The sequence below is a fragment of the Clarias gariepinus genome, chromosome 9 (genome assembly GCF_024256425.1).
Source record: "Clarias gariepinus isolate MV-2021 ecotype Netherlands chromosome 9, CGAR_prim_01v2, whole genome shotgun sequence".
Taxonomy (NCBI): domain Eukaryota; kingdom Metazoa; phylum Chordata; class Actinopteri; order Siluriformes; family Clariidae; genus Clarias; species Clarias gariepinus.
This window is the reverse complement of record NC_071108.1, coordinates 22735536-22761081: the sequence shown is the minus strand read 5'-3', so window position 1 is coordinate 22761081 and position 25546 is coordinate 22735536. Positions and strand designations below refer to the sequence as shown.

Here is a 25546-nt window from a genome sequence, read left to right as displayed (position 1 = left end):
AACACAAATTTATACGTGTTATATGCTGTGCAAAACACACGCGAAGTGAGCGGCAACATATTTGCTAATAATAACAATAACAATAATAATAATAACACGAAAAACACATCGACATCTGCTGACGCAGTAGCACGGCCTGACAATGTTTAAATTTTTATGGTAATTTATTTTTGTTTATTTCAGTTAATAAATCAACTACAAATTTAAAGAACACAAAATATAAGATGACGAAAAACATACATGCGTAGCTTTTCTAATTACACATGATAAAATCAAATAAGATTTAATTTAATTTCAATTCTACATTTGTACTGTAATTTTAATACTGTAATTATGAATTCGTTTAACTACAACGTTTCACTTGATTTTATACGCTCCTATGTGCAGCTCTAACGGAGCGCGGCTCATTAATCCTTGAGAGAATGAACTGATGCCCAAGGCGTCAGTCTATAGTTATATAGCGCCACAGAGCGGTAGAAGCCAGCAAACGCACAAACCCAAATGTCGCCACCATGAGGCGTGGCGGTAAAACCTGTAGTTCTAGTAAGTACTCATATGTTTGGCTGCTGCATTCTGTACTAACTGGACTTGTTTATGCATCTAGTGGAACATCCATGCACTAAGGCATTACAATCCAGCCTAGAAGTAACAAAATCATCTAGTTTTTCTATGTTGTGTGGTGACATTTCATTTTTTATCTTGCCAATATTTCTAAGATAAAAGAATGCTATCATGTAACTGTCTACACAAGCTTCTAATGAAAAACTGAAATCACTAATGGGTATTTTACTGCTGCACATGTTAAATAGAAAGGTTATCCAAAGCTTACTTATTACTGTGATCCTAGTACCAGAACTAGAAGTAAGTTAATGAGCATCCAGGGTCTAATGTTGGTTATACATTACCCAAATAAGCAGGTGTCTGGGCTTTGCTGAAATCTGCAACTATGTGCCACCAGCTTAAGAGTGAAAATTAATAACATGTTTATGAATTATGTTAACTAAAAATTCAAATTCAAATTTTATTTCTCACGTACACAATCATACAGAGTACAATATGCAGTGAAATGTTTTTGTGCGACCACAGAGTCGCGACGGCAGCCGCCTAAACAGCGCCATCATAGAAGATAAGAAATAGATACATTAGGATACGAGGGTAAAAAATCCCCTCCCAGACTGTCCTTCGAAAAGGGCAGTGTGCGATCAGGGGTACAAAAATACCTCAGCAACAAGCACATAAAAACATGTAAACACAAGACATAAACATTGCAACGATTAGGGTACGGGGATAGGAAATGTCCAATGTAGGCAAACAGCTCCAGTCCCTGCAGCTAGAGAGCGCTGGTCCCGATTCCGCCTGCCCACATTGAAGGGAATAAAAGCACACGAAGGCGTTGGATATGGGGAAGGTAGAGTGTCTATCTGTAGCTGTTATGTGTGTGCGTGAGTGCGTGCGTATCAGTTTGTAAGCCTGTAGCATCCCGTAATAGTCTGCGCCAGGTGTCCTTGAAGGGGGAGGGAGTAGGATTCCAGAGCGTCTCGTTATCTTGGTCTTCGGGGAGTTTGTTATGACTCCAGCCACGGCCTTGAATGCAGTAGCTGGAAGAAAAAAGGGGCAGCCGAAAAAGAAAATCATATTTTCCAGGTTTTGAACAATATCTGCCAATTTCACAGATATTTAATGTCCATCACTGGTCTGCAGGTCTGTCCAAATCACGTTGCATAGCTGCTAGTCTCTCCAAGATGTTATCCAATTTGCGGTCCAGAACCACAGTCTGATTACCGACAGCTCTCGTCACCACTATTTCCCAGCCAGCCAGTCTCTTGGGGTTGAGACTGACTGCTTTTAAGATTTTTCGATATCCAAGTATCCCACCTAATCCAATCAGCAGAATCCCAGTTATCAGAGTTCCGAATAGGTAGATATCTTCAACATCCTCCAGAGACAGTGCGGCCAGGCACACAATGCGCCACTTCTCCCAACTGTCCATCGTGTATCCAGCAGCAAACGTCCCAGCAGGACAAGTAGGTTCCCCAGAACCCACACTTCTCGTCGAGAAGATCGTGTCAATTGCATTCAGAGACCAGTTGATCAAATCCATATTCCTTTTTAATTTTCAAGAGCAAGACGAGGAGAGTCTCTGAATATATTCACAAGACAGACAAGAGAAGCAAGCGGGGAGAGATAAGGGAGGGAGAGCAGATGCGACCGCCTTCGTCAAGAGCCAAGAGGGAACACTTAAAGGAAGCATATAGAGTGGTCACGATAAAAGGACCCTGTAGAACACCAAACCTTATTTTAATATGCATAGAGAATTCATGTGCATACTAATAAGGATCAGTTAAAATAAGATCTGAGCTACGAGAGGGCTGTTAATTTAACTCCTACACTTTCAAAAATAGCAAAAAGGTACGGGATCTAGTAACACAGGTTAATGATATTTCTGATATGTGAATTTCAGTATCTTGAAGGAGAGTAAAGTATTACATGATGATCTGATATAGTTAAAGTATCACCTGCATCATTAAATATTTAATTGTCTGGTTTTAAATTTAAATTCTATATTTGTGCCTGATATGTTCAGTTTTGTCATTAAAACGTTCATGAAGTCCTCACTACTAGATGCTATGCTATGCTAGATGTGCATGTTTCTGTTGTGGTATTATTCCCAGATAATTTTACTTCCGTAATAACTAGAAAATCTAGAATTATTTTGTAATTTTCTATAAGAATGGAGAAATACATTTATGTAGCACCACTAAAGTACTACTGATTTAGTTTTATGCCATTTAATTCTAGTTTTGGAGTGCTCTGTTTTAAGATGTGTGATCCCTATACCAGGGTGCTAGTTGTTTCTAGCTATATAAAGAGGTTTTATAATTCCTATGCCATCTCAACAACTTTGTGCTTCCACAAGTTTCGAGAGGACCCACATATTATTATGATAGATACATTTGGAAATATTGTTAATGTGCAGAATGTGAATTATTGTTGCCTCAATTTTTTGTATCTATCTTTAGATCAGAGGGGTGCGGGTGATTGTCAAGAGGTGGTAAAGTTGGTGGTCCAGGCAATTCAATTCTATGAGAAAAAACTTAGAGAGTTTTACACACACCTAAGGTTTGTTTGCATAATCATGTGAGAGAGTGTTGTTTTCAATTTTGATTCTATGGTTTCAAGTTTGATTCCATGTTTGTAACACCCTTTTTGCTTGTTTGCAGTAAAACAGTAGTGTGCCGCCAGAGAGTTATGGAATTGCTGCCTCGGGTGGAGGGCATGGTGAGTAGCATGGCCCAGTGTGAGCAAGAACTGCGTCGTATGCAAGAAAAAAGACAGAAGGAGTTATGGAACTTGCTTAAAGTGGCCTGTGTAAGTTACACTCACCCATACACAATAGTGGGTTGATTCAAGTAAAATTTAATGTAGAAAAGGACTCCACAAGTAAAATGTTTTTTACATTTAAACATTTTTGTGAGCAGTTTGGAGCTTTTATATACATTTACAGTATACAGTTAAATACAGTTAAAAACTTTAGGTAAAATGTTGCTATATGAGGTTATTGCTCATTTATGCTCCAGTGGGTCTCAACACATTCCATTTAAAATTAAAAATAATTTAATCACCAACCCAACCCGCCTACACTATGTGCACTACACACTGTACTCTACTATATTTTATCACATATTACAAAGCATATCTACGATCAACTAAAGTGTCTGGGATTTTTAGAGCAAGGTTCGGAGTCCTGTCAGTGGGAGTCCTGATGGAGGACGAACCCCACCTTCCTCTGGTCCTCCACTGTTGCAGCACAGAACCCCCCATCCTAACAGCCTACTTATTCTTCATCAACCGTGAGTATGCAATGTATATTTCAGAGTCAATTAGTACACATGTATATTAAAAGTTTAACTTTTATACTTAATATTATGATGATCACTTTTCATTCTTATTTATTTCTATTTTAAATTTGCAGTTGACAAAGACATAGAGAATTTATGTTTTTGGCCAAATGTCTTGTGTCACATATATCTGGTATATTTGTACACAAGACAAAGGGAGTATTTATATAAATATCTTTTCGTACACAGGGTATAGGAAGTATTACCATATAAGGAATAAGGAAGCACAACTAGGGTTTTTTCATGGACATATGATGGAAAAAGGATAGATAGAAAAATAGGAAGTTCACACAATGACAGGAAATAAACAAGATCCTTTTCGCTAGTCATCAGATTTCTTAAAATCCAAGGACTGGACTAATATACACAAACAATAAACTAGACACCATCTCCTTCACATTTCTAAACTGGCTGCCAAAATAATAAAAATTACTGTATTGTATTAACCTGCATTATGGCTTCAAAGGAGCAAGTTTTACACATTTAATTTTTAATATATTGCAATAACTTGTTTCTGACTTTTACTCCTATTAGAACTTGCGCTGCTGTTCTTTATTTGTGCCCATTGTTACTGTGAGGCACATGTATTCATTTGTAGCTCATGTAGTTCTGTAATGTGGAACATTACAGAACATTTTATATTGTTTTACAATATTTTTATAATATACTGTACCCACTGTACACAGGCTAAAATGACAAAAAAAGGCATTTTGACAGTTATTGGTAGCTTTTCCAAAAATTCCATTAACCTCAGGGTTTTTTACTTTGTTCATATTCACAATGCATTTAGGGGTGTGGTCCTGGTCAAGACAATCTCTTGAACTCCAAACTGAATGTCAGAATGGGAAAGAAAGGTGATTTAAGCAATTTTGAGCGTGGCATGGTTGTTGGTGCCAGACGGGCCGGTCTGAGTATTTCACAATCTGCTCAGTTACTGGGATTTTCACGCACAACCATTTCTAGAGTTTACAAAGAATGGTGTGAAAAGGGAAAAACATCCAGTATGCGGTGGTCCTGTGGGCGAAAAATGCCTTGTTGATGCTAGAGGTCAGAGGAGAATGGGCCGACTGATTTAAGCTGATAGAAGAGCAACTTTGACTGAAATAACCACTCGTTACAACCGAGGTATGCAGCAAAGCATTTGTAAAGCCACAACACGCACAACCTTGAGGCGTATGGGCTACAACAGTAGAAGACCCCACCGGGTACCACTCATCTCCACTACAAATAGGACAGTTGAAGACTGGAAAAATGTTGCCTGGTCTGATGAGTCTTGATTTCTGTTGAGACATTCAAATGGTAGAGTCAGATTTTGGCATAAACAGAATGAGAACATGGATCCATCATGCCTTGTTACTACTGTACCACTGTGCAGGCTGGTGGTGGTGGTCTAATGGTGTGGGGGATGTTTTCTTGCCACACTTTAGGCCCCTTAGTGCCAATTGGGCATCCTTTAAATGCCACAAGCTACCTGAGCATTGTTTCTGACCATGTCCATCCCTTTTTTGACCACCATGTATCCATCCTCTGATGGCTACTTCCAGCAGGATAATGCACCATGTCACAAAGCTCGAATCATTTCAAATTGGTTTCTTGAACATGTCAATGAGTTCACTGTACTAAAATGGCCTCCACAGTCACCAAATCTTAACCTAATAAAGCATCTCTGGGATGTGGTGGAACGGGAGCTTCGTGCCCCGGATGTGCATTCCACAAATCTCCATCAACTCCAAGATGCTATCCTTTAATAATGGGCCAACATTTCTAAAGAATGCTTTCAGCACCTTGTTGAATCAATGCCACGTAGAATTAAGGCAGTTCTGAAGGCGAAAGGGGGTCAAACACCGTATTAGTATGGTGTTCCTAATAATCCTTTTGGTGAGTGTATATATATAAAGTTGTGGCCAAAAGTTTTGAAAATTACATAAATATTGGAAATTGGAAAAGTTGCTGCTTAAGTTTTTATAATAGCAATTTGCATATACTCCAGAATGTTTTGAAGAGTGATAAGATGATTTGCATAGTCTTTTCCACTGCATTTCATTGCTGTCATTAAAGGACCTGCTAAGATCATTTCAGTAATCGTCTTGTTGACGAGCACAAGGTTGGAGATCATTATGTCAGGCTGATTGGTTTAGAATGGCAGACATGGCATGTTGAAAGGAGGGTAATACTTGAAATCATTGTTCTTTCATTGTTAACCATGGTGACCTGCAAAGAAATGTGTGCAGCCATCATTCATTGCATAAAAATGGCTTCACAGGCAAGGATATTGTGGCTACTAAGATTGCACCTAAATCAACAATTTATAGGATCATCAAGAACTTCAAGGAAAAAGGTTCAATTCTTGTCAAGAAGGCTTCAGGGTGTCCAAGAAAGTCTACCAGTGCAGAGCTTGCTCAGGAATGGCAGCAGGCAGGTGTGAGCGCATCTGCACGCACAATGAGGCGAAGACTTTTGGAAGATGGCCTGGTGTCAAGAAGGGCAGCAAAGAAGCCACTTCTCTCCAAAAAAAAAACATCAGGGACAGATTGAACTTCTGCAGAAAGTATGGTGAATGGACCATCAGTCCTGTGTCATGCCAACAGTAAAGGTGAAGACCATTCAATCCCCTGGATTGCTTCTCATCCAAGGGAGTGGGCTCACTCACAATTTTGCCCAAAAACACAGCCATGAATAAAGAATGGTAACAAAACACCATCCAACAGCAACTTCTTTCAACAATCCAACAACAGTTTGATGAAGAACAATGCATTTTTAAGCATGATGGAACACCGTGTCTTAAGGCAAAAGTGATCACCAAGTGGCTCTGGGACCAAAACGTTGAAATTTTGGGTCCGTGGCCTGGAAACTCCTCAGATCTTAATACCATTGAGAACTTGTGGTCAATCCTCAAGAGGCGGGTGGACAAGCAAAAACCCACTAATTCTGACAAACTCCAAGAAGTGATTATAAAAGAATGTGTTGCTATCAGTCAGGATTTGGCCCAGAAGTTGATTGAGAGCATGCCCAGTCGAATTGCAGAGGTCCTGAAAAAGAAGGGCCAACACTGCAAATACTGACTCTTTGCATAAATGTCATGTAATTGTCGATAGAAACCTTTGAAACGTATGAAGTGCTTGTAATTATATTTCAGTACATCACAGAAACAACTGAAACAAAGATCTAAAAGCAGGTTAGCAACAAACTTTGTGAAAACTAATATTTGTGTCATTCTCAAAACTTTTGGCCACAACTGTGTATATGTACAGTATGTGTGTGTATGTATATACAGTGGGTGGACAGGCAGTATGCGACTTTTACCGTCGCCGCGCACGGCAACTGCATTTGGGTTTGTGCGTTTGCTGGCTTTTACCGCTTTTTTTTCCTCAGGCCTTAGTTCGTTCTCTCCAGGATTAATGAGTCGCAGCTCGGTTATAGTCGCATGTGTTGCAGATAAAATCAAGTGAACCATTGTAATTAAATGAATTCATAATCACAGTATTAACATTACAGTACAAATTTATAATTACAATTATTTTAAAAATATTTTTAGGATTGAATTTAAGCAACGTAAACGTTAACACACTGAGCCTTTAGATTTTATGTGTAATTAGAAAAGCTACATGTGTAGGGTCTTGCGTCATCTTTTATTTTGTGTAAAATAAACTAAACGCCCATAAAACGCCCATAAAATTAAAACACTGTCAGATTAATGTGCACAAACTATATAGTAAAACTATATAAGCTACACAGCCTTTATAAGACTCTATTTTATTTAGGTGCGCTCACAATGACGAAAAAACTTTATGATTTTGTTAAATAAAGAAAGTAAACAGGGTGCGCTATTCTGTATTGTTTTCAGTGAACTTGAGCGCGTCAGAAAATGAGCCGAAACTCTGTGTATACTCGCCTCACAGATGTGAAAAATATATACTTATAGAAACCGAAATGTCTGCTTTTATATAAACTAATGAAAAACAAATTATTAGATTATGTAATTCGTATGTAAAGTGAATTGTAGGCACGTTCACTTGTGCGCAGACGACGAGATGACATTATCACCATCAGCACAGCCGAAACCAAAGAAATTAATCACTAATTTATTAATTCATTATTAAAATGGTCAGAGTGAGTTTTATTGCTGTTTTTCCCGAAGCATTCATAATCATTACTCTACTTCTGCCGGTGCGCTCTGGAAAACTTTACGCGCGCTGATGCAGGATCACATACATATACATACACACACATACAGGTACGTCTGTATGAATAAATTGTTTAAATGTATATATCTCATTGCTGTGCTGTTTGGGGAGGGACGTGCTAATGACGATTTGGTCTGCTGTGTGTGTGTGTGTGTGTGTGTGAGAGAGAGAGAGCGTGTGTGTGTGTCAACTCATCAATGAATTATTAAAATGGCCAGTCAGTTTCCTTGCTGTTTTCCCTGACACATTCATAATCATGAGTCTACTTCTGCCAGTGCGGTGTTTTCTTATCCCCACCCCGCTAAAACGTTGTATTCAGACGCTCGCCAGCGAGAGGTTGTGCGCGCGCGGTCCACTACAAAGCAAACATATGTTAATATATAATAAAGCAGCTGTGTCAGCTGTGTGTGTTTGTGTGTGTGTGTGTGTGTGTCAGAGAGAGAGAGGTGTCATAGGTCTTACATACTCATGAAAAGCCGTGGATTATTCACTGAAACATACTGTAGGCTCTGCTGAAAGATGTTAGGCACATCAGTCACTTTACCCCAAATAAAAATCTAAGTGGCTCTGGATAAGAGTGTCTACTAAATGCCTAAATGTAAAAGGGGTAAAATGAATAAACCGAGATGCGTGTTTCTTAGCCCCACCACCGTGAACACAGCGTATTTAGAGAAAAGCGCCCCCGCAAGAGGTTGTGCTCAGACCACTCAGCTCCTGCAGATTCTAAAATTTACATTGTTACCGTTTTTTAATCGCTGGAATGGAAGAGATCGAAAGTTTCCTCATCATAACATGCCTTGTATTGTTTTTAATCACTCTATACACAACCTGTGATTTTTATGCTATTTAAGAGATGGGAAATACAAATGAAATATTTTTTGTTATTTTCATTTTCTATAAAATATTAGTTTTCAATATTTTATAAAAAATACCAAAGAAAATTATTGTGTATAGAGTGATTACAACCAATACAATTTATGTTCTGATAAGAAAATCTTCATTTTTCTATTCCAGTAAAACAGTAATAATCTTATTATTTATTTATTTAATTTTAGAATCTAGAATCCAGAAGATAAAATTTGCACAAATTTAAAAAGAGATTTTTATGTGTAATTAGAAAAGCTACACGTGTAGGGTCTTGTGTTATCTTATATTTTGGGTTCTTTAAATTTGTAGTAGATTTATTAACTGAAATAAATGTAAATAAACGACCATAAAATTAAAACATTGTCAGATTAATGTGTAAAAACTATATAGTAAAACTATATAAGCTACATAGCCTTTATAAGACTCTAATTTTATTTAGGTGCGCTCACAATGATGAAAATGATTGTGTATAGAGTGATTACAACCAATACAATTTATGTTATGATAAAGAAAATTTCCATTTCTTCTATTCCAGATTGACATTCCAGAATGTCAATTTTAGAATCTAAAATCCAGAAGATAAAATTTGCAGAAATTTAAAAAGAGGCCTGAATCACTGCAGGTCTTCAAAATCCAGGTTGTAAAGTGGGGAGGGGTGCATTTCATTTATCTGAATGTAGAGGTGAGAACAGCTGATTCACACCTGGGGAGGGTGAATAATTTGCATTTGAACGTTGCCTGCCATCGTTAAGCACACACAGTAACACTAACATCCCAGGACAAATAGGAATAAGAGCCCCTGATTAAACGGCATAGATATTATTAAATATTACAACAAAATTCCTCCGCGCTCAGGAAAACTTTATGCGTGCGAGAGGAGGAGATAAACAACAATGGCCCATGTTTAGCGTGTCAGAAAATGAACCGAAACTCTGTGTATACGTGAATTATTAAAATGGTCAGGGTGAGTCTCCTTGCTGTTTTTTCCCCAACACATTTTTTTAACTTTATGCCTTCAGCTAAGCGCTGATTAGATTACGAAGTTAAAGACGTGGATCACGATATGTCACGGCGTGCGCCCATGATGGGCGTGCGCCCAAATATACTATCGCTTCTCGCTCACTCCGTAGGCTCCCTAGATAGGCGGCGTAAAGGGATGGAGCCGCCTTTTCGGGCCGGCTGACAATAATTAACGTTAAGATCTCAGGCTGCGCATTATAAAAGCAAGGCGCGGAGTTGAGTCCGGGAAGTATGTGATGCGGTTAAGCAGGACAGAGTGGCATGCGAGCGGGACGCGGTCCAGGGACTTCAAACAGGACACTGGAAGTCCGCCCTTTGATCCTCGCGCTCTCGCGGTGCCTTCACTCCGTGCAGACGGGCTGCCTCCGCGTGCTCCACTCTGCCCACTGCCACCAAATTAAATTAACAAATATTGTAAGTAAACAACAATAGCCCACGTTTAGAAATTATTTACAAGGCTGCGTTGGACCGGTGTTATGTATGTAGGATGTAGCCTACTGAAGCTCAAATTTCCGAAAACTACACCTGTGACACAATAACAGTAATATTTCAAACATTTTGCAGGCTGACGTTTGGAGAAACCAGAGAATAAAGAATAAACCAGTTGTTGGGTCAAAATAACCCAACCAGGTGTTCATTTGTAAATGACTCACTACATCTGACCCAACATGAGCAAAAAGTACCCGAAATAACCCAGAATTTTGACCCAGCATAAACCACCCAACGATGTGTTTACAGAAACAACAGCATTTTTAGTGCATCTTTTTTTAGTTATTGTAATGTTTTATTCTGAAAGTCTATTTTACCAGTTATTTCTATATTTAAAGTTTGATGTATTTTTGAATTTATTTTTTAACATAACAATAAACAGTTACAAACAGAGATATAACAGTTTGTACAAATAAAATTATCAGCTAGTGAACTTGATCGTCATTTAACCAATGTTTGTTTTTTTGACTCATTATTATACAATAAATATCAATATATCTGGTTCAGATTTTTTATTTTTCTATACAACATATTGTTAAGACTTTTTTATTGACTTAATTATATTTTAAACTGCGTAGAGTAAAAAATGTCACTTTGCGCCACCTGGCGGTCATTTCACGAATGACTAAAATGCAACTGATTTATTTTGGCTGCTGCCGTTTTCCGACGGCGGTGAGCGCGACGGTAATAGGCATTCTGGTTGTCCACCTACTATATATATATATATATATATATAGTCAGCTGACATATTTCTTTGAGTATATAACTTTCTTAGGATACCCAGACACATTTTTGGGATACCCAGACACATGCACAGAGAGTAAATAGAGTTTTTAAATTATGATTAATTTATTAAAGGAAAAGCTAGAACCTTGGTTCCATCAAGTCATCTACATTCAGCCCTAGACCATCACAAATCCTGTTTGGTGTTACGCTAGATGTATTGGGGAGCACATCTTCCCAAAAGTTTTGTCTCAACAGTCCACAGAGATAAAGATGTTTTTTTGTGAAACAAGCCTCTGTGTTCTTTTTGGTCAGCAGTGGCTTTTGTCTTCTTACTCTCATATACAGTGGAACCTCGGATTACGAGCATAATTCGTTCCGGAAGCGGGCTCGTATTCCAAAACACTCGTAAACCAAATTTAATTTTCCCATAGGAAATAATGGAAACTCAAATTAATCGTTCTACAGCCCAAAAAAAATAAATACCTAAAAATAATGTGTATTATATAAAAAATACAAAATATAAAGTAAAAATAAAACAAATTAACCTGTACTTTCCCTTAAAAAAATGTAAAAATAAATCCCGACAGATTTATTATAAAGTGTTTCCGTTTGTGCACGCAGGGTGTGTGTGTGTGTGTGTGTGTGTGTGTGTGCACACGCACATTTTACACGCACACACCCTGCGTGCACAAACGGAAACACTTATCTGTCGGGATTTATATACAGATATTAACAGATAGACCGTTTTTAAAACCGTTTGAAAATTAGCAAAGAACATCCCTAGTTACACTCGCGTGAGCGCATATTAACAGGATGACTGCTGTGAAGTAAAACAACAACAATAACAAAAAACAAATTAAACAGCTCCTCACCTTCGAAAACAATCGCGACAGAGAAGAGTTTTGTGTGTGTTTGCACCGACATGGTGTCAAATTACGCGCTTGCACACACATAGGCTCACACAGCCTGAAACAGAGAGGCTAAGGAATAAAATAGATTTTTAAGCTCTGTAATGAGCCTTTCTTTTGCTTTACACATGCGCACACGTATGTTATAAGTAACAGTACATGCGCGCTGAACACACGCACTTACAAACACAAAATAAATGATGTTTTACACGCACACACATGGTCACAGTGTTATAGTAAACAGTACACGCGTGCACGGATGTTGATTATACCAGTAAGAGACGTGCACTAAGACCCAGCAGGGGAGATGATTTAACCATAATTCCGCAGCACAAGAGAGAGAAAAACCGTTGGCTCAGTTGTAATCACATGACGCTTGGTGTCAAAACAAGAAGCGCATGCATGATGCATGATACTCAGTACTCGTAAACCAAGACTCTTTCGTTCTCCAAGTTAAAATTTATTAAAAAGCTTTGCTTGTCTTGCAGAACACTCACAAAATCGTGTTACAATCCGAGGTTTCACTGTATCTCAGAAAATTTTAATATTGTAAAAAGTTTAATATTGGAAACTCATGGTGTCACACTCTAATCAGCAAACTAACTCAAAACATTTGCAAAACTTTTCTGAGGCTTTAAATGGTCTTTCAGTCTGGTTCAGTAGGCTGGCTGTTTGGAGTGCTGTGTCCAAGCATATTAATGAAAAGTTGCATGGAATTAAAAAAAAATGGTAGAAAAAGGTGCACAAGCAATAACGATAACAGCAGCCTTGAGGGGATTTTGCTGAAGTCAGTGCTTCAAGAGCCACCATGCATAGATGTACAGATGTGGCCATTAGGAATATTATTTTTTTCCTGTGAAAAAACGCAATTTGTCTCATTTATTCTCTAGAGATAGTATAATACAACTGTCTATAAATAAAAAGAAATGTATAAAAATTTGTTAAATCCTCCTATGAAGTCTGATTTAATTGCTAACATTTAAACATTTTTATTTTTTATCTATTTAATGTTATGATGAAGAAATGAATTGTAGGCAGAGATGTCAGCTCAGTCTTGTTAATTTGTCTTAAAAGCCCCAATGCGCCACCAGCAAAACCGGTTTGATAACTTCACATCTATCATAAATGCAAGGTGAGAAGAGCGACTTAAACATATAAAAAATGGCCCTTATAATCCACCAAACAAACACACTATTTGTTATATGTAAAAATACTATCAAACAGGTTTAAGGAACAAACTGAGAGAAAATAAAACTCCCAACAGGTCTGGAAAGGAGAACATTTTATGTACATATTTTTTTCTGGGTTGCTACAATATCAATTTATTTACAAAAACACTTACAAAGAAAAACACGACTGCATGCGCACTGCCGCGGCAGGTCCTGAGATCCCTTTCCCCGAGATGCGCATTCTTAACCACCACATCTGTATCCAGGACATTGGCTACAATTGTCGCATTTCTTGTGTCAAGCCACTCTTGAATCAGAGACAACGTCAGAGGCTCTAATATGAGAAAGATATTTCACAATATCTTTCTCATATTACATGTATGTGTCTTATTTATTCATAGTTATTTATTTCATCATGCCCTATTTATTTAATTTTGAACACTTTGGAGTTCCATAACAGAATGATCACCTCCATATTCATATTTTTGATAGTCCAACATTTCTGTGTTAAAAATCTTTTTTTATTGGTCTTAAGTAATATTAAAATTTTCTGAGATACTTATTTTTGGGGTTTCATTAGCTGTGAGCCATAGTTATCAAAATTAAAAGAAATAAACACTTGAAATATATCAGTCTGTGTATAATGAATCTATATAATGAGTTTCACTTTTTGAATTTAATTACTGAAATAAAATTTATGATATTCTACTTTATTGAGATGCAAAATTGTGATGAAACCTACTGAAAAAAGGAAAGCAAAGATCTAACATAACAATATTATTATTATTATTATTATTATTATTATATACATTATTATTATTATTATAATTAACTACTATTCTGCACAAGCTTAAGGCATCATCACGACTGACCCATTTCATATATTAAAAATACCTCTGCAATTTTTCAATTCAATTTTATTTGTATACCGCTTTAAACGATTGTCATTATCACAAAGCAGCTTTTCACAATCCAAAGAATTATGGAAGTTTGTATGAAATGTAAATGTGTATGAATCAAAATAATAAGATTGTCCCTGATGAGCAAGCCAAGGGCGACGGTGACGGTGGCAAGAAAAAAAACCCTGAGATGGCAGTAGGAAGAAACCTTGAGAGGAACCAGCCTAAACCACGAACCCATCCTCAATTTGTTGATAACGGATAGCATGAATTGATCCGCAGTCATACTGTGGCTGGAGGCTGGAAGTTCAATATAACAGGAGATGTGTTTAAGTTAATATGAGGTCCAGTTTAATATTGGAGGCTAACCCTAGGTAGAGTGTAGGAAATTCCAGTCCTGAACTATCAAGCAATAGTGCAGTCGCGAGTCTTCTGAGAACAGCTGTCAGCCCCAGCCATCCCCAGTAACCACACGCATCCCAGGTAGACCACACAAGAGATACATGCGACGAAATCTCCAACCAGTTCACCATAATAATCTACATAATCTCCTTTACGAAAGTCAAATCTATTTACAAAAATGTTTGGCCAAATAGGTTTTTAGCCTAGACTTGAACACTGGGACTGTGTCTGAGTCCCGAACATTAATTGGAAGGCTATTCCATCACTTTGGGGCTTTGTAAGAAAAACCTCTGCACCATGTTGTAGTTTTTGTAATATGTACAGTCGTGGCGAAAAGTTTTGAGAATGACACAAATAAAAAATTAGTTTTCACAAAGTTTGCTGCTAAACTGCTTTAAGATCTTTGTTTCAGTTTTTTCTGTGATGTACTGAAATATAATAACAAGCACTTCATACGTTTCAAAGGCTTTCATCGACAATTACATGACATTTATTCAAAGAGTCAGTATTTGCAGTGTTGGCCCTACTTTTTCAGGACCTCTGCAATTCGACTGGGCATGCTCTCAATCAACTTCTGGGTCAAATTCTGACTGACAGCAACACATTCTTTCATAATCACTTCTTGGAGTTTGTCAGAATTAGTGGGTTTTTGTTTGTCCACCCGCCTCTTGATGATTGACCACAAGTTCTCAATGGGATTTAATCTGAGGAGTTTCCAGGCCGTGGACCCAAAATTTCAACGTTTTGGTCCCCGAGCCACTTAGTTATCACCTTTGCCTTATGGCACGGTGCTCCATCATGCTGGAAAATGCATTGTTCTTTACCAAACTGTTGTTAGATTGTTGGAAGAAGTTGCTGTTGGAGGGTGTTTTGGTACCATTCTTTATTCATGGCTGTTTTTTGGACAAAATTGTGAGTGAGCCCACTCCCTTGGATGAGAAGCAACCCCACACATGAATGGTTTCAGGATGCTTTACTGTTGGCATGACACAGGACTGATGGTAGCGCTCACCTTTTCTTTTCCGGACAAGCTTTTTTTCAGATGCCCCAAACAATTGGAAAGAGGCTTCATTGGAGAAAATGACTTTGCTCCAGTCCTCAGCAGTCCATTCACCATACTTTCTGCAAAAGATCAATCTGTCCCTGATTTTTTTTTTGGAGAGAAGTGGCTTCTTCGCTGCTCTTTTTAAAACCAGGCCATCTTCCAAAACTCTTCACCTCATTGTGCGTGCAGATGCGCTCACACCTGCCTGCTGCCCTTCCTGAGCAAGCTCTGCAGTGATGGCACTCCGATCCCGCAGCTGAATCCTCTTTAGTAGATGATCCTGGCGCTTGCTGGACTTTCTTGGATGCCCTGAAGCCTTCTTAACAAGAACTGAACCTCTTTCCTTGAAATTCTTGATGATCCTGTAAATTGTTGATTTAGGTGCAATCTCAGTAGCCACAATATCCTTGCCTGTGAAGCCATTTTTATGCAACGCAATGATGGCTGCAAGCGTCTCTTTGCAGGTCACCATGATTAACAATGGAAGAACAATGACATTCTGGAGTATATGCAAATTGCTATTATAAAAACTTAAGCAGCAACTTTTCCAATTTCCAATTTATGTGATTCTTAAAACTTTTGGCCACGACTGTAGTACTGACAAGCAGTCTGCATCCTTTGATCGAAGTAGGCGTGGCAGATCGTAAGACACTAGCAGGTCACTTAGATACTGCAGCGCGAGACCATTTAATGCTTTTTACGTCAAAAGTAGTATTTTTAAATTAATGCGAAATTTCACAGGGAGCCAATGCGGTGAGGTTAAGATAGGAGTGATGTGCTTGTATCTTTTGGTTCTAGTTAGGACTCTCGCTGCTGCATTCTGAACTAACTAAAGCTTGTTTTTGCACCTAGTTGAACAACCAGACAGTAAGGCATTACAATAGTCCAACCTAGATGTGATAAAATCATGAACTAGTTTTTCTGCCTCTTTTAGTGACAATATATTCCTTATCTTGGCAATATTTCTAAAAAATGCTATCCTGGTAATATTACCTATGTGTGCTTATGAAAGACTGGAATCTATAATCACATCAAAACAAGATCTTTTACTGTTGCACTTGATGAAACAAAAGGCCATTTAAAATTACATTGTGATCAGAAACCTTGCTTATTTTTTGCAATTTTGCATCCTCAATGTCTTTAGATCACATAGGCCGGGTTTGGTGGCGATTATATGAATTCCCTAGGAAGAGTGTATCAAATTCTAATGGTTGCATTTTGCAAACGACCCAAAATAACTGACTTCTTGTTGAGTTGATCCCATGACATTCAGTGAGAAAGTTGTTCAGCTCAATGAGCTCTAAATATGTACCGGATTCCGAGTACAAGTGGGTATGAGCTATGCAGCAAAATCTCATGCAAGATTCTAAGACATCCTAATGGCAGCAGATTCCAACATGTATGCCAATTTTTTGAGCGTGTTAAGACCACCAAAAAGCCCTGGATCCTGGGGGAAAAAGTCCTTACAATAGGGCAGTTTAACCACTATTATGACATAGGGCTGATGTCATAGTGCTTGCGCCCTAAAAAAAAATTATAATCCTTAGAAGAAAAAGAGGGCCCTCGCACATTTATGACAACTGCACTATTAAAACAGCATTATCAAAGCGGTGATGTCGTAGTTCCTGGGCCCTAATAATCCTTAGCAGAATAAGAGGGCGGTTTACACACAATTACATCAACAATGACTTTCAGAAATCAGCACTATCATAGCAATGACGATGTAATAGCTACTGTATGACATCATAGTGCTTAGGCCGCAATAATAATTATAATAGTGATAAAAAAATTGATACACCAGTAACAAGTATGCACCCAAATGGTGCTCCTCACTCTCTCCACTGAGCTCAGTTTGTAGATGGCCTCCTCTTTAGCAGGTTTGTGAAGGGACAGGGCAAGTAAACCTGGCACTAAACCTGCCATTTCACTGCCAAAAGGGAAAAGGATACTGTCCCCAGTCAGTGATCAGTATCACTCGCCATTAGCAAGGAGAGTGGCGTGTGAAAGCGGCCATGCCATGTGCCCTTGGTGGCTCAAGGTGTGTGGATTGTAGAACACTGTTTAACCACCTTTCAAGGGACAAGCAGTTAAGGAACGCACAAACTGCCCCAGCACTTTCTATTTCGTTCCGAGCCAGCCATTGCGATACAGCCGCCGCAAGGGAAAAGGCCACTGTCTGGGAATTAGGGACCCCATTTGTCATTGCCGTTATAGCTTCTGAATATTAAAAGTACTACATAATTAAACTCAGTACAAATAATTTAATATCACTTAAAAAAAAAAACTCATATATTTCCCGCTTTGGATAATAACATGTCACTGCCCTCAAACTCTTTAATGCTCTTGCTGGTGTGTAACTTTGCTGCAGTCTATAAATGTGTTTGAATGTCAATTTATTTTATTATATTGTTGATCTCTTCAGCACTATTATGACAGTTCCAATTATTATCCCTTCTTTTGTGAGCAATTGATGCATTCACACATCTATTAATATAGGTTAATGATAACTAGATTATACCATTTTTTTCAGGGTACCAATCCATCGCATGGCACACACACTATGGCTCAAAACCCAGGCTCAAACCAGGGCCCTTTAGGTCTTTGGTCTAATGCTCGCTCAACTGCGCCAAAGCTGGAGAACAATAGTGCTTGATAATGGAAAGAAGGGGAAAAGGAGATTTTTTTTTCGAGAACACACTAATAAATATGATAAACTTATAAATCATATAAGTATAAACTTTCACCAAAAGATAATGTCCTTCTTGCGATAGCACTTGTGTCAGCTTTGAACAGTGCAGAGGAGCTAGGAAGGAGCTAAGGGCATAAAAAAAGCATAGTTTAATGGATTATATAAATGTAAAAACAATGTGCATCCCACTTCTAGTTATCCAGGCACAGAAAATAATAACAGACATATTTTAAAATCCAATATATGTACCTTGCTTGCATCAGAGGCAAGCATCAAAGTCAAGCATGAGCCACTCCAAACCGTGGCTTTTGCAACAAAAATCAAGAAGCATAATTGGTGCCTTGTATTTGTTTTTAAATAAGTAAATTATACACACACACCCTTATTACATCATAAATCATAATCAATATTTACCTTCCTTAATCTGTAAAAATGTTTTAATGCAAATGATAAGAATGCATTGTCTTTAAACACCTTCATACTTTATACCTGTATGCAGATTACTCTATCCAACTTTACGTTTTGATATAGATCAAACCACTTTTTTGGGTGTGATGTTGGTCTGTTTCCTGTCGGAGAATTGCCAATTAAACCGAATGCATGTATCTCACACACCCAGCGAGATTTATAACTATTAGGTTTTGATAAATATTTTTGTGATAGATAGATATTTGTTATCTGAGTGTATAATACAGAAGAACAGGAGATAGCTGTAAAACAGTTTGATTCAGTTCAGTCCTATTATAGACTAAACATATTACTGTATTAGTGTCTAAAATACTCAAGGTGGACTTGGTGGTGCCACAACAGATGCACTAAATGACTAAGGTTATAACACAAATAAAAATTGTGATGCAACTCTGTAAAAGAATGTAATCTACTTTTGGAAGGGCTGTAGTAGTTACAGGAAAGTCGCCTTAAGAAACGTTAATGTTAATACAGCACTGCCAATTTTAAATTCAAATTTTATTTGTCACATGCACATTGATACACAATATGATATGCAGTGAAATGCTTAGACAACTGACCTTAAAATCAAAGAATATTAATAGAAAATAAATATTAAAAAAAGGAAAGTAATTTTAACTAAGAAAGAATAAAATATCTGTACAATACAAAATATCCAATAAGAGAAATATAAGAAAAATAAGAAAAACCTAGCTTTACAATATAGAAAAGATAGAATTTATGGAAATTTTGTGTGGGAATGAATTTGAATAGAAATAGAAATGTCCAGGGGGTGTGCAAATATGCCTGAAAATGTCATATTTAAAGTGACTTATGTGCATCAGGGAAACAGAATAAAATAGAATAAGTAAGTAATGTCCATAAATGTGCAGTGACCACTAGTGTCAATAAATGTCCAAAAAAACGTGTGTGGATGTGCAAAATAGATCAGTACTGTGTGGTGTACTGATTAAGAGACCATATCGCCTGCGGGAAGAAACTCCTCCTCTGTCTTTCTGTATTGGTCTTCAGTGAGCGGAATTGCTTTCCTGACCTTAACACAGAGAACAGTCCATTGCTGGGGTGGCTGAGATCCTCCACAATCTTTCTGGCCTTGGTATAGCACCGCCTGCTCTAAATTGAATGCAGGTTAGGGAGCTCGGTTTGGATGATGCGCTCAGCTGATCGCACCACCCTCTGTAGAGCTTGTCTCTCCTGGTGCTGTTTCCGAACCAGGTCAGGATGTTTGCCATCAGGATGCTCTCTATGATCCAGGAGTAGAAATTCCTGAGCACCCTGGAGGGCAGTCTAAAGTCTTTCAAGCATCTGAGGTGGAAGAGATGCTGCCGGGCCTTTTTCACCACGGTGTTGATGTTACAGGAACATGACCGGTCCTGCGTGATGTGGACACCGATGTATCTGAACCTGTCCACTCTCTCCACTGGGCTCTTGTTGATGTCGGGGGTCTGGTAGTTCATCTCTTGCTTTGTAATAAAGTCCGCTATCAACTTCTTTGTCTTGCTGACGTTCAAGAGGAGGTTGTTTTTTGGCACCAATACTCCACATTTCCAATCTTCTCTAGGTAGGCCGTCTCGTCGTTGTTCGTGATCAGGCCCACCACGATGGTGTCGTCAGCAAACTTGACGATGGTGGTGGGGTAGTAGAGGCTACACAGGCATGCGTGTGCAATGAGTACAGCAGGGGGATCAGAACACAACCCTAAGGGCTCTAGTGCTAAGAGTGAGGGAGGCTGATACATGTCAGCCCATCCTTACTGCCGGTGGTCTGCTAGTTAGGAAGTTGGAGATCCACTAACACAAAGATGAGCTGAGTCCCAGGTACTCCAGCTTGGTGGTGAGTGTGGAGGGAATTATGGTATTAAATGCTGAACTGTGGTCAATAAAATGCATTGACATTTTGGCATTTGGCATCTTATCCAGACCGACTTACATTTTTTTTTATTATACATCTGAGAGAAGAAGGTTGAATATCTGTGAACACAGGTGCTAGTTGGTCTGCGCAGGCTCTGAGGACTCGACCTGAGATGCCATCTTGGCAACGCTTGTGTTTAAGTGTTATAGTACAGGGTGCGCTATTCTGTATTGGTTTCAGTAAACTTGAGAGCGTCAGAATGAACCAAACTCTGTATACTTGCCTCACAGACATTAAAAAGTATAAACTTATAGAAAGCAACATGTCTGCCGCACCCGAGAATAACAGGTGTTCATTTGTAAATGACCCACTTCATCTCATTTGACCCAGCATGAGCCAATCCAATGTGTTTAAAGTACCTGAAATAACCAAGAATTTTGACCCAGCATAAACAACCCAACAATGTGTTTACAGAAACAACCCAGCATTTTTTAGAGTGTACTGCTTAAATATTATTTAGTGCAACAGAATTCCTGGAAAAAAAAAAACTCTTACACAAATTTAGGACAATTTATTTTTGGAATTATACTAATGTTCTTTTCTGAAAGTCTATTTTTCCAGTTATTCCTATATTTAAAGTTTGATGTCTTTAAATGTATTTTTTTTTTTTAAATAAACAGATACAAACAAGGTTAGCACTGTCACCTTGCACCTCGAGGGTCCAGGGTTCGATTCCTGGCCAGGCTCAATTCCCGACTCTGTGTGCATGGAGTTTGCATGTTCTCCCCGTGCTTGGTGGGTTTCCTCAGATAGTCCAAAGATGTGCAGGTTAGGTTAATTGGCGTTCCCAAATTGCCCTTAGTGTGTGAATAAGTATGTGTATGTGTGTGTGCCCTGCGATGGATTGGCACCCTGTCCAGGGTGTACCCTGCCTCGTGCCCTAAACCTCCTGTGATAGTCTCCAGGTCCCCGTGACCCTGAATACAGGATAAAGCAGTATAGAAGATGAGTGAGTAAGATTTAAACAGAGATATGCTATATAACAGTTTATTCTTTGTACAAATAAAATTGTTAGCTAGTGAACTTGATCGTCTGTCTAAACAAAATAAAAAATAAAAAACATTATTGTTCAGTGTCAATAGCTCTGGTTCAGATTTTTCATGTTTGTTGTATACGCTCACTAGTACTCGGATGTGAAAAATACCATCGCTGTAGTATTTCCTCTATACAACATATCGCTTTTTCATGACTTAAGTTAATTACATATTGAAAACTGCGAAAACTAAAAATGTCACTTTGTGCCACATGACAGTCATTATTACAATTTATTTTGAAATGTGACTAATTTATTTTGGCTGCTGTCGTTTTGCCACGGTGGTGAGCACGGCGATAAGAGGTATTCTGTTTGACTACCTACTGTATGTAGCTTTTTTATAATGGGGCCCTCACCAACATATGCTAAGAATATGACATTTACAATGTGAATTTGTATTTCCTTGCCCACAGGTTTAAATTTGTGTCGTGTTAATGTTTGCTTCTGTTTAAACACTACCAGACAAAAGTTTAGACACACCTTCTAATTGCATTGTCTTTCCTGGTTTTTTTTTATTTCCACATTGTAAACCAGTGCTGAAGAGATCCAAAATATGCAATAATCTTCTCTGAGGTGAGAAGCTAGTAACTCTAAATGAACTTTTCCTCTGCACCAGTTTCATCATGGTGCTTAATGGGTATTGCAAGTGGATTTTATAATATTGTTCTTGCAAGAGCTTTTTCATCAGACAGCTTAGAAAACAGCTGTCCTTTGTGTCATAAAATAACAACTGAATGTTGTTGTTGATAGTTTTAAAATCTTCGGTATTGTTCTAGAATGTATAAAATAATATGTTTATATTAACATGATATTTATATGTATTGTGTGTGTATAGTGAAGAATCCATGATGGTTATTGAAGAAAGCAAGACATTTGAGAGTAAATTGCAGAGTTTGGTGCAGGATACAATTAAGGAGACCGAAATTAATATGCAGGTAATATTACAATCCATGGTTGTGTACATAAATCATACTAAAGTTTGATTGCCAATTAAGAATAATCTTCATTTTATTTGTTGTTTCAGGTGCTGCAGGAATGGAAATGGTTACCCGGAAGCCAGGATCTTTCCTGATGTTTTTCATTAATGCCAGCCCAACCAGGGTATTTGAATGTTTCTGTGTTAAGGACAAGATATTAAGGACATTTTCCTTAGATTTTTTTTTTACCATAGATTTTGTAACTACACATGTATTGCACATGATTCTTCTGTAAAAAATACACATTAATGAATATGCACATTCTTCAAACACCAGTTATGGAAATGTAGTACAGTTACATTGCTTTTAGTAACAATAATATTATTAATTAAAGAAACCTATCTGGTCATAAGTTTATCTGGAAATAGTTTTTTTTTTTACTTATATTTACCATGTGAAATTCAAATGATTGTAACAATGAGTAATAATAATTATTAATGTCATGTTCTAGAATAGTGACCAACCCAGAGATTTGATTTAACACACCTTTTTATTGAAAACTCCATTTAATTATTTACTTTATTAAGTAAAGAAAGAATTACTAATTTAGAAATAAAACAGGTATGATAAAAGCTAAATTTTATCTTTTGTCTGTATTTCTTAGCAAAATAAAGATATTACTTTATTTTATATAGTTACAGAGTCTTTATTTTATATAGTTACAGAGTCAAGTCATAAGGTTTATATATATATATATATATATATATATATATATATATATATATTTTTTTTTTTTTTTTTTTTTATTATTATTATTATTTGTGTATACCACCACTTTAAATTCAAGATGTCAGCAAAGTCAATGCTTTCAGATTTAATTCAAGGCATTGTGGCATTAACCTTTTAGGAATTTTCATATACATACGGTACCAGCCCTTTTGGGGGCTCATAAATGGTGGAAGAAACTAAGATATTTACAAAATAATTGCCCTACAACATATTTACAAAAGACCTGGAGGGAAATCCTAGTCTAAAACCAATATATATAGACAAATGCTAAAGCTCGTCCCTCAAGATGCTTTGGCCTTTCTTAACTGCAACCTTCTTTAGCTGCTTCTTGTTTGTGGGTCTTTCTGGATTCAGTCTCCAGTAAGTGAAACATATGCTCTGAAAAGTATGACATTATCCATCTGCAATAAAAAAAAAAAAAAGTGGTGTCTTACCTGTTGGCTGAATCTGAGCAAAGAATATACACCTTAGAATTCAAGTTTTTAACAAGTAAAGGTTAGGAAGAGGAAGTGTCTAACCCCAAAATATTCATATTTAACTTTATCTTACTGTTAAAAATAAAGGGACATTGTGCATCTCAAACTTACATGCATCAGTTCATAGTGATCTACAATATGCCTTTAGTAGGGTTATTTTATTTTACTGTTAAATAGTTATAATTACTTTTAAACATTTCTAGATTTCTCAATATAACACTACCGGAAATAATTATAAAATTGGTCACCGATTGAAATACGCTATATTGCAAAGAAAAACTCACAAACAACTTCGAGAGAAATACAGACTGCTCTGGCAAAAAAGCAGTGTTGTTTTAATGTGCACAATAAGAAGGTACTTAAATTCAAATGACCTGCATGGTAAAATTGCCAGGAGAAAGCTGTGCGCCCATGCCACAAAAGGCCTGCTTGCAGTATGCCAGAAAGCCCCTAGACAAACTTTACAGCTCCTGAAGCAGAGTAATTTGGAGTGATGAGACCAATACACCAATTTAACTCTTATTTTTGGGGATGAGTCAACAAGGCCTATGGTGAAAAGTACATGGAGACTGTAAAGCATGGTGGTGAATCTCTTTATTTTTGGGGGCTGTGTGAGCTCAAAAGGCACAGGGAAGTTAGTCGAAATTGACAGCAAGTTAAATGGTGCATGTTATTAAAAAATACTGAATAACAATATCATTGAGCAACTGTGGGAAAATGTGCAGTTCATGCAAGACAATCAAACAACTAACAGGAACTGGAAACATTCCAAGATGAATGTGCAGCTATACTGCCTGAGAGAATTAAGTACCTCATGCACAATTATTACAAAATACTGCTTGCCAGTGGTAAAGGGGGTAATACACAATATTAAGAACTAAAGGTATGCAAACTTTTGAACAGGGATTTCACTTTTTCTTTATTGTCATGTTTTGTTTGATGATTGAGGCATGATATTGTCTTACCTATGAACTATGTACTATAAGTCCTATAAAAAATGAAATAACTTAGTTTTGCATGCTCACTCATGTTGTCTTTAAAAATGGTGCACATCTCGCAATTTCTACCAAGGTATGAAAACTTTTGAGCACAACTGTAGCTCATGTGCTGGGTATTCCTTAAGTCAGGACTCCCACACACTTGTTTAGACTGAAATAAAAATTACACATTTAAACACAATATCACTGGTAATTTCACTGGATTAAAAAAAATTCAAAAAATTCTAGGTATTTTTAACAAAAACTTTAAGCAACTTAAATACATGCAAAATGTATTTTAGACATTCATGTACCCAGTATGTGTGGGTTCCCTTTTTTCAGCAAGATGGTCCTAAAATGCAAAATACATATATACACTGTTGGCCTAGCAAATTCAAGCCTTTCTTCTGATTAGTGTGCATATCGAAATACTTTGGCCTTTTGGCCTTGGTCCTGTTGAAAAATTTTAGTATTCAAAAATATGCAATTTACACATGCCATAGGAACTAACATAAATCCCCATACCATGATTGATGCTGATTTTTGGACCTAAGGCCGCTAACAACTTGGATGGTCATTTTCATCTTTGACCCAGGAAACATGACAGCTGTTGTTTAAAAAAAAAACAATTTTAAATGTTGACTCATCAGACCACAAAACATGTTTCCAGTATGCCAC

General features: G+C 37.4%; 1 protein-coding gene across 1 annotated transcript in view; it reads left to right on the top strand.

Moving 5' to 3' along the window:
* Positions 1-23298, top strand: part of ikbkb (inhibitor of nuclear factor kappa B kinase subunit beta) — a 91260-nt gene extending 67962 nt beyond the window's left edge. The window contains exons 18-22 of the mRNA XM_053504919.1: positions 3021-3120; positions 3222-3369; positions 3730-3851; positions 22545-22644; positions 22734-23298. Of these exons, the coding sequence (XP_053360894.1) occupies positions 3021-3120; positions 3222-3369; positions 3730-3851; positions 22545-22644; positions 22734-22781 (518 nt within the window). The 3' untranslated portion in view covers positions 22782-23298. The remainder of the gene's footprint in view (positions 1-3020; positions 3121-3221; positions 3370-3729; positions 3852-22544; positions 22645-22733) is intronic.
* Positions 23299-25546: the final 2248 nt, after the last annotated feature.